Below are 9,515 nucleotides of genomic sequence, written 5' to 3' on the forward strand. Positions count from 1 at the left end.
ATTAAAAGCCTAGTGATGAACAGACTGAAATCAGAATTTGCAAACAGCTTTTAATCCCTTGAAATTTGTACTGTCAAGGTTGGAATCACTTTAATCTTAACAAATCTATAATAGTTTCCCAAATAATACCAAATGTAAAATCCCCTACATCAGATCAGTAGAAGTTGATGTAGAAAGAGAAAGTACTTTGGGTTTTGATTAAAAAAAAGTGATATTTTGGGAATTGAGCAGAAAAAGCCATAAAAGCTTAGATGGATAAGTAAAGTTTCTTTGCAGGGCTTTAAAAAGAGGCATCTGTGGTGAACTTTAACCACTCAAAACAGCTGCATCTTATTCCTTTTGCCCAATGAAAGCGTGTGAATGTGGAATTTTAGGTGTGATTTCGAAGGTAGAATATGAGCAGGACAATACAGATGAGGATGCAGAGTGTGAAAACTGTAGGAAGAACAATCTCTGTCACCATTTCCATGTGAGTAATCAGGGAATCTAAAATTTGAGAAATGAGGAATACGTAAGAAATTTATTCCTTTGGAGTGCACTAGAAGAGAGTTTACATAAATTAAAGATTTTTTTTTTTGAACATAAAATTGTTGACATTGGCATAAACAGCAAAGAAAACAAACAAAATTTCAGCAGTCTGCAAAAGCTGGAGCGAATCCATGACAGTTTTCCCTCTTTTTTTCTTTCTGAGGTAGTTTTTGGAAGACATTCAGGGCTCAAAGGGCTGTAAAAATGATGTTTGCTAGGAATTAGTTTCAGTGTATTAACAGGATTTTATTGTGCCTTTGATTTTTATTCCCTCCACCTGAAGGAGAAAGGGTAGAAAATTGTCCAAGAGAAATCCTTGGGAAGCACTTGGGCCCTTTTTTATGATTGTCCTGTAGCTGTTTGAAAAATTAAAAGGGTTTTATTAAAAGGGTAGAATTTTATCCCCCAGGAAAGCCTGGAAGAGTTCAGGAAACCCAGTTAATTCCCACAGAACATGGAACTCGGGAGTTGAGGCTGAGCAGGATAAACTTGGGATGACTGACCTTTCCTACCATGTGGAATTTAGCTCATCCTCCTTCTAAGACTCCATAATACTAATTTATCTTTCTTAAAAGCTGCAGAAATCCCCTGGGGTTGATTGTTCTAACTCAGGAATTATGGAGGGGCCTGGATTACACCAGGAATGCTGGATTTGCCTGGCACTGGAAGCTCCAAGCAGAGCCTCCTGTGTTCCCTGTTCTTGAGCAGCTGCTCTGAGCTGGTGTTGACTTTGTTACCAGAGTAAAACTTGGCTTAACCTCAGGCCAGTCCTTGGCCCTTTTCTTTTATAGTTCCACTTTGTGTAGAAATCAAACATTTAGAGATTTTCTCTCTGGGTTGGTTTGTGTTTGCAAAAGCATTTAGCACTTTGATTTTCAGGAGAGCACTGTCATCCCTAACCTCATTTTAAGCAGTATCTCTTCCAGCTCTTGTATTCCACCAAGATCCCAAGTTAATCCATTCCCCTACAGTGGTTTTAGTTGGAGAGAGTAAATAAACACATTTTTCTTTAGAGGCTTTTCGTGCTTTCAGGGAGAAAATCCCTTTTAGGACCTGTAAGTAGGACTGTTCACAGAGAAATTTAAAATCTGGAAGTTCCATAAAGTGCTTTTATAAAACAAAACAAGACCCATCATTACCTGCAGCCAGGAGGTGGTGTGTGGAAGAGCAGGAGTCCATGGCCTTCCTGTACCAGTTTTCCACCTGGGAAGGTCAACAGCAGTTCTGTTACAGTGCAAGATTCTGCCCCTTCTCTGTCCCTCAACACTTGTCCACTGTAATAGGCTTGAAACTACTTCATTCTCTCAAAATCTCAATGATTTTCTCCAAGTTCCTTTGTATCTGTGTGGGTTTTGTTGCAATATATTTCTCCAGGTTAATTGTTTAATAAGATTTTTAAAATCCCATCATAAAATGTGCTGGAAAATAATATGGAATATATGTAATTTTCTACCTAGAAATCTGACAGGGCACTGCTAACTTCTGATTCAGTAAGTCCAATTGGAGTTTTTGGAATGCTTTGGAAACAGAAATTGAGGCTGTTCCCACTTTCAGTGTCTGTGAAACACATCCCTAATTTACACAACCAAAGCATCACTTCATGTACCATATTCAGACAAGTTTCCTGAAATCCTACGAGATATTTGCCCGTATATTGAAGAAAAAAAGAATAAAACCAGCAGTTCACATCACCTCTCTTGGATTTGGGAATCCATTGGCACTGATAATCTTTTTATAGTAGTCAGCAGATGCCTTTGGGTACCGTGGTTTGTTCTTGTTTTTGAAGTCGATGTGGTAAAGCCCAAATTTTTCAGAGAATCCTTTGTTCCACTCGAATTTATCCAGCAGGGACCAGGCAGTGTAACCTTTGACATTGACTCCATCATTGAGAGCTGCAAACACAAACCAAAAGATTCTGGGAAATGTGTTTCTGGCACTTAAAATACTCTGTATTTAAGTCTCTAGGTGTTTGGGTTTATACCAGGAAGAGAGGGGGAGGAGGACAGGAAAAAAACGAAGTAGAAAGTCATTTGGAGCCTTTAAAAATGCTGTCTTTAGCTTAGAGAGCTTTGTGAATGTGGTAATTAAGTGTAATTTGTCCTTTTTGAACATGGAAAAACTGCTGATCTGTTGCAATATTAAATCTCATGGAGGTTATTATGTTTATTAGCATCAGTAGATTTGCTTCGATTGTTATTTTGCTGACAATTTGACCTGTCAGTATTTATTTTTTTATGATGTAAAAGACAAGTAGAGACAACCAGAAGGTGAAAACACTCAAAAAGTCCAACACCAAGGAGCTGTTTTAAGTTACCTTTGAGTATCTCATTGATGTATCCCTTCAGGTACTGGATCCTGCCCTCGTCACACAGCTCAGTGCACTGGGCTGCCTCAGACACCCCGTTCTCTGTCACATAAATGAGGGGGTTCCCGTACTGGGTCTGCAAACAAAGGGGTGTTTACACTGGGTCACATATAAAATAACTTTATTTTGACAACACAAAGCTAGAAAAAAATGCCCTAAAAGCAATTTTCTAGGTTTACTTAGTAAGAAAAATGTAACTAGGAATTTAATTTAACTACGGGTTTTGTTTTAAAAAGAAACTTCCCAGTGTGAGAAGATAAATATATAGGGTGGAACTGTTGAAAATCTAAGAGTGTAAATGCAGCTCCTGTGTGTAACCAGGCATTTTGTTGGCTCTTTTTGATTAAAGATCTCCTCTACTCACCTTGATGAAGTTGAGCAATCTTCTGAACCCCCAGGGCACAGAATAAAGCCACTTAGGACCCAGAGCTGGCCAGTTGGGGTCCACCAGTTCAGCCAAGTCCCTGTCAGTGTGGTAACCAGACACTTGGAGGAAGGGAAAGTTCTTCTGCAGGACATAACGGGTGGTGAAATGACCTATTCCCAGGAAATCCGAGGTGCCTTTAATGTAGGTTTTCTCTTGCACTGAGAAGGTTGGTAATCTGGATGTCCCCAGGCCCTGCTGGGCGCTCTTCCTGCCTGTCAAAATAATGACAGGAAACACTTGTGAGGAGCAGGGAATTGGTTTGCTTTACCTCACCAACAGTAAATCAGAGAACTGTGAAATCCTGGAATGGTTTGGGTTGGAAGGGACCTGAAAGATAATCTCATTCCACCCCCTGCCATGGGCAGGGACACCTTCCACGAGCCCAGGTTGCTCCAAGTCCCGTCCAGCCTGACCTTGGACACTTGCAGGGCTGGGGCAGCCACAGCTTCCCTGGGCAACCACCATTCTCTTCCCCACCCACCCAGGGAAGGAATTCTTATGGTTTTCCTGAGCTTGGTGTAAGTGTAGAGGCCACTTGGGTTTGATTGCTTCTTTGAGATGAAAGAATCTTTCATCCTTTTGGTTTGGAGAAGTGAGTTGGGTGCAATACATGAAAAATCAGTGATTTAAAGTGTTCTGGTGTGTCCCCAAACTGCTCAGGAGCCGTGTCCACCCTGGGGGCCATTGGTGTCTCACCTGTGCCCTCATCCCTGACTAAAGCACATGCTGGCCAGGAGCTATTCCCTTGGAATGTGCTCAAAGTGTGGGATTTATTCATCTTTAGTTGGTTACTGGGACTTACCCACGTAATTCTTCATGACCTCAGGGTAGTCCCCTCTGTAAATGGGGTTTGCAAACCAGCCCAGGTGGAACTGGATGTACCTCTCAGCGGCGTCCCTGTCTGTCTGGCTGTGGGGGTCCACAGGCTCCCCCCAGCCACTGGTCAGGGAGATTCCAACCATCCCTTAAAACACAGAGGGACAATTCTGCAGTTTGTGCATCATCTCTAAGCCCTTCACATAAATCAAGGACAATCCCAGGCTGATTCCTGGTTACCTTGCTGCTCCCTGCGCCACGTGTTGTTGTAGGAGTGCCAGACCTTGGCGTGAGTCTGGAAATGAAAACACAATCAATCACCTGCATGTTTGAACCTGTTATGCCATGGGCAGTGTGCAAAGCTGGTGAAGAGCAGTTTTTGCACTAAGATCTGCCTGAAAATATCACAGAATATCTTTTAAGTGTGTTACAGAAGCTTTCATTTCGTGTAAGAAGTCAAAAAGCATTTATGCAAGATTCCTTCCCTGAACTCCAGGAGATCCCCAGGGAGGTAACACACATCACTATACATCCATAGTAACTGTATATCTACTATATAGATACAGTCACTGTATCCAGTGTTCTGTCCATGTCTCCAGTCTTTGGATGTCTTTGCCTAATTTACTCAGGCAGATGAACGTTAATTTTAACAAGCAGTAGCCTTCCTTCCCTTCCTGAAGTCACTTTGCAAAATTCCAGTTCATTTCAACAGGTCAGGATGTAATTGCTTGTTTCTGGAGTAACCTGGATATTTGCTTTTCAACCAGATTGAAACTTACTATGAGGCACTTAAATTATAAGGAAAATTGAAGTTGATGCAACAGTGTCACATCAAGCACCTCCAATTCTAGGCTACACTGGAACATTCACTGGTGGTTTAAAGGCAGGTGATGATTTCAACGTCCTACTTGGAAATTCCATTGTTGTGAAACTATATTTCTGTTTAAAGAGTAAAATTTGCTAAAAAATTCTTAATTAACATATAATTTAAAGCATGATTTCGGTGTTACTTTGATGATGTGGTGAGCAGCCTTGTATGCTCCACACCCCCCGAGCTTCAGTCCTGGGGCGTGTTCTCCTGTCTCATAACCATTCTCAGCAACTGCCTGCAAAGACACAGAGTTAGTTCTTCTCCAAGGAATATGCTGCCATCCTATGGATTGGGATTCTGTGTTCCCCTGCATGGGCTGTCCCTCTCCAATCCCATTTTTCCTCCCCTTGGCTCCCATTTGCTCCCATCCTGCCTGGTTGATAACGTGCTGTGGCTTGTTGGGAACAAGGTGCTGGTGACTGGTGTTAGTGGAGTGACCTGAGGAAATTCAGGAAGGGCCTCTCTGATTCCTGTCCCTCTCTGATTCCTGTCCTTCTCTGATTCCTGTCCCTCTTTTCTCTCCAGCTGATGATTTTTTAAAACTTCACTGGAATTTTATCTTAAAACTACCTTTGTGCAAACTCTGCCCGCTGAGATTTTTGGCCACAAAGATTAATGGTCTCAGTCTCTCCCTTTCCCTCTCCCCCTCCAATTTCTAACCAACTTTCCTCTAGTGTCACTTCCATGGAATTCTGGGAACAGAAGGGTTTGGAAGGACAGCACTGATAACTTACCCAAGGGTTACTGAAAGTAATCCAGTGTTTCACACGATCACCAAACTTCTCAAAACACAGATTTGCATAATCATTAAAGTAATTTATCATGCTTATATTCTGCCAGCCTCCATACTTTTCTTGGAGAACCTTTGGGAATATGAATTTCAAGAATTAATAATTATACTTAAAGTTCAGCTGCTTGTTAACAAAGACTTTATTTCAGTAGCTCAGAAGGAGATTTTTCAAAACTTCAATGCATATAAAATAGAAATGAATAGGAAATAGTTGGAAGTACTTAAAGTCATGCAGATATCATTAATTTTCTGAAGTACTTTTAGTCCTTAAACTTAGAAATACTTTATATTTGATATTTTATCTTTGATGGTTCACTAATCTAAATATTGTCTTACCTGTGGAAGATCCCAGTGGTAGAGGCTCACAATAGGGGTAATGTTGTTTTCCAGGAGGCTGTTAATTGTGTCATTGTAGAACTGGATTCCCTTCTCATTCAGCTGCTCAGCTGATGGAAAGCACAGACAAGGAATTCCCTGGATTGGTTCTCAAAGAACTAAAGGAATAGAAATCTAAAAATTTTGACTAAGGAATTTTCCATTTCAGCAATGGGAACACTGTAACAGGTAAACTCTGTTCTGCAAAGAAACTGAAACCTATTTAACAGTAATTTTAAACAACTGTGGGTTATTCAGGAGGAAAATTCCTGATAAAAATACTGGTGAGAATGTGGGGAAATTGTTGTGCTTACCTTTGATTCCAGTGGGCATAATCCGAGGCCACGAGATGGACAAGAGGTAGTGATTCACTTTGAGCTCCTTCAGTAACTGAATGTCATCCTGGGAAAAGAAAACCCCACACATCCCAAGCCTGAGCAGAACAACTTCAGGTACTCCTCTGTCTTAACTGATCCTGAATGCAGAAAATCTACAGAGGAGTTCCACAAAAGGGGATTCCATCTGTTATTTTTGATTTTGAGATGGTTGGTTCTACTGGTATCCTTTCTTTTTTTTTTTTTTGGATGCTCCACAGAAGTCCTGTCATGTTTTGTGTAACTATGGAAACGGGACTGAAATGTAAGTTGAGGTATTTTGCACCACAATTATATTTATGTCAGAATTTGTCAGAAAATAAGAGAAGCTTGTAAATCTTAACCTCAAGCATTTCAGCTTAGGCTGAAAACATGATTGCACAGGCTTTCGTTTATTGCCCTACACTGGAGTTAGGAAAAAACCTAAATTCCATATGAATGCATGTTCTTATTGTAAGAAATCATCCATCTTCAATATTAAAAGAAATTAGCAATTGATAGTGTTTGAGCCAATGCAAATTCTGATGATAAATGCAAATAATGCTTTGATAAAAAGAAGACCCTGTAACTGAGCACATATGAGTAAATTTTAGAAAGTATCTCAAAATCCCAGCCCAGAGAGGTGAGTAAATATTGAAATGACTTTGTTTCTGCCCAAATCCTCTCTGAGAAATGTCCTGTGCTCATCACATCCATCTCACAGCCCAGTGAGGCTCAGTCCCAACCTCTGTGAGGATTCCTCTTGCTGTGAATGTGTCTTTCCTCCAGGACAGTCACTGGAAAATTGTTTTTAATAGTTTTAAGCTTGGAAACATGTTGTGAATAGAACTGCACTGATTATTTATTTATTACCCATTCAAAAAAGGGGAAACGTTCAGACTGAATTTTAAAGCCTCTTAAAAACACATAGAAAACCTCAAGCACACAGAAAAAAATGTTAATTTTATTCAAAGCTCAAACATGTTCATTGTTCTAACTAAGAATCTGGAATTTCTACACAATTTAGAATGACACGAAAATCCTGCCAAATGGAGACATATTTGGGAAATACTGTGGTGTGATTGATTCAATGAGATTATTGGGAAAAAAGAAGTAATTAAGAAGTAATTAAGAATATCATCCCTGAGATTCCTAAGTTTAATGAGCCTATAGAGCAACTAAAGCTGTTGTTTCCAAGTGGGAAATCAGGAGCATGGAATGGCTCCAGAGTGTTTGCAGAGGTGAAGGAAATGATACCTTGACTCTGTAGTATCCATCACAGGCTGAATCTCCCGTCTCATTCCTGAACACTTTCCCTTTCCTGTGGGTAAAAGCATCCCAGATACTTGGGCCTTTCCCATCCTTGTCCCAGGCCCCCTCAGTCTGGTAGGCAGAGCTTCCCACACCCCAGAGGAAACCTGGAGGGAAAACAAGGGAGTTACTCCAACATTTTCCTCCTAAACTGGTCTTGGTACTAAATTTTAACAGGAGAAAGGAACTGAAAGTCCTGACAGAAGGCCAGTGTTTTCCATGTGAAAATGTATCAGTGCCTAAAAAGGGACTGTCTCAATGTGGGGTATAAGCTAGAGGTGTTCTAAGGCACTGGAAAGGAATCTCATTCTTAAATGTATTAAATATGTAAAATCTATTTTATAGTGATGAGGTAATGCTTTGGTAGCATGGCAGAAAGATCTTACTGTAAAAAAAAATAGAGGTTTTCATATCATTTCTCCCTGCTGGTTTTTATGATGCTTTTAGCAACCACAAGTCTAGCTATTACCTAAAATAAATAGAAATATTCTGGATTACTTTCCTATTATTACACAAAATACCACGAGGAATCCATTTCATAAACCACTTAAAAACTTGAGCATGAAAAGCAGTCAGATGTCCTTCTAGTTTTGATTTTCCTTGAGTGAAATGTGTATGTAAATACATGTTGAAGAAAGGTTAAAGTTCATAAATGAGTACTGAAGAGTGGATTGGGTAATATATATAAACAAGTTATTGAAACAAGTTATTTCACCTATTTCTTAAGTCAGCTGCGCAACAAAAGGTATTTTTAGTTCAAAATATTTCATTAATTGTATATTATTTATGAGAAAGGGAGTTCTCAGGTGTGATTTGTTGTACTGTGCATCTTAGTCAGAAAAAGGGAAATATAAGTAAAGGAATATGAAATAATAATCTATTAGGATTTAGTGTGTATTTACTGTTGGAAGTGACTATGGAGTGCAGGGTTCTGTGGATCCTGGTATTCCCAAGGATGTTACTGCCCTGTGGTTTTGTGTCTCTGCCCTTTCCCTGGAAGCCCAAGGAAAACCCTTTGGTCGCTTGTGCAAACCCACAGGTAGATGTGGAACATTCCAACCCCCAAGCCAAGGGTGGATCCAAAGTACCAGCTGGAAAAGTGCCGTAGTAGAAGGAGCCGGGATTGTTCTTTGTCCACTGGAATTCCTCGGCCGTGCCCAGCCCCAGGAGTGGCAGCAGCACAGCACAGCCCCTCAGCACGTCCATCCTCAGCTCCAGGGCTCCTCTGCAGGGTCCCACCTGGCAAGGGAAGAGCACTGTCAGGACCTGCTGCTCCACAACTCTGCTGCTTTTTCCCAAGGGAAAAGCTGGTTTTTAATGCTCAGTAGGTTCCATATCAGCAAAGGCCAAAAGCAGCGCTTGGGTGAAATGGAAAACGCAGCTTCTGGCAGGGTGAGGAAAACCAGGGAAGAATGAAGCACCTGATTATAACCACTAAACCCTGCCTATTTTCCATGATTACTTTGTTCTGAAAGTCTCTGTGTTGTTTTGAGTTTCAAACTCTCCCACCGGGGTCAGTAACTAAACCCCTGCAAACTGCCAGGAGAGAAGTGGTTGTGCTGCAGCCTCTTACCCCTGAATGTGATGGCAGCAAACCCTGGGCAAGTTTTAAAGGAAAATTAACACTTGCAATTATTGCAGCTTTAATGAATTGCAGCTTTTATCTTAGTGATGTCCCT

General features: G+C 40.7%; 1 protein-coding gene across 1 annotated transcript; it reads right to left on the reverse strand.

Moving 5' to 3' along the window:
* Positions 1-370: 370 nt before the first annotated feature.
* LCTL (lactase like) lies at positions 371-9,042 on the reverse strand. The gene is made up of 13 exons (XM_027688525.1): positions 8,925-9,042; positions 7,783-7,943; positions 6,487-6,574; positions 6,134-6,243; positions 5,742-5,870; positions 5,147-5,242; positions 4,377-4,431; positions 4,123-4,284; positions 3,258-3,532; positions 2,843-2,969; positions 2,221-2,420; positions 1,668-1,731; positions 371-486 (listed from the first exon to the last, which is right to left on the reverse strand). Exons 1-13 carry the CDS (start codon positions 9,040-9,042, stop codon positions 371-373), a joined length of 1,701 nt encoding a protein of 566 aa, XP_027544326.1.
* Between the last annotated feature and the right edge of the window lie 473 nt (positions 9,043-9,515).

Source organism: Neopelma chrysocephalum, unplaced genomic scaffold, assembly GCF_003984885.1.
Source record: "Neopelma chrysocephalum unplaced genomic scaffold, ASM398488v2 Primary Assembly neopelma1_75, whole genome shotgun sequence".
Lineage (NCBI taxonomy): Eukaryota > Metazoa > Chordata > Aves > Passeriformes > Pipridae > Neopelma > Neopelma chrysocephalum.

What these genes read in the sequence shown, in the direction of transcription:
- LCTL (XM_027688525.1), bottom strand. Translation starts at nt 9,042, where the DNA reads ATGGACGTGCTGAGGGGCTGTGCTGTGCTGCTGCCACTCCTGGGGCTG. An exon ending in GATTGCTCAACTTCATCAAG is followed by an intron (nt 2,970 to 3,257) that starts GTGAGTAGAGGA and finishes CTTTGTTTGCAG; the next exon opens with ACCCAGTACGGGAACCCCCT. An exon ending in CATCAATGAGATACTCAAAG is followed by an intron (nt 2,421 to 2,842) that starts GTAACTTAAAAC and finishes TTGTGTTTGCAG; the next exon opens with CTCTCAATGATGGAGTCAAT.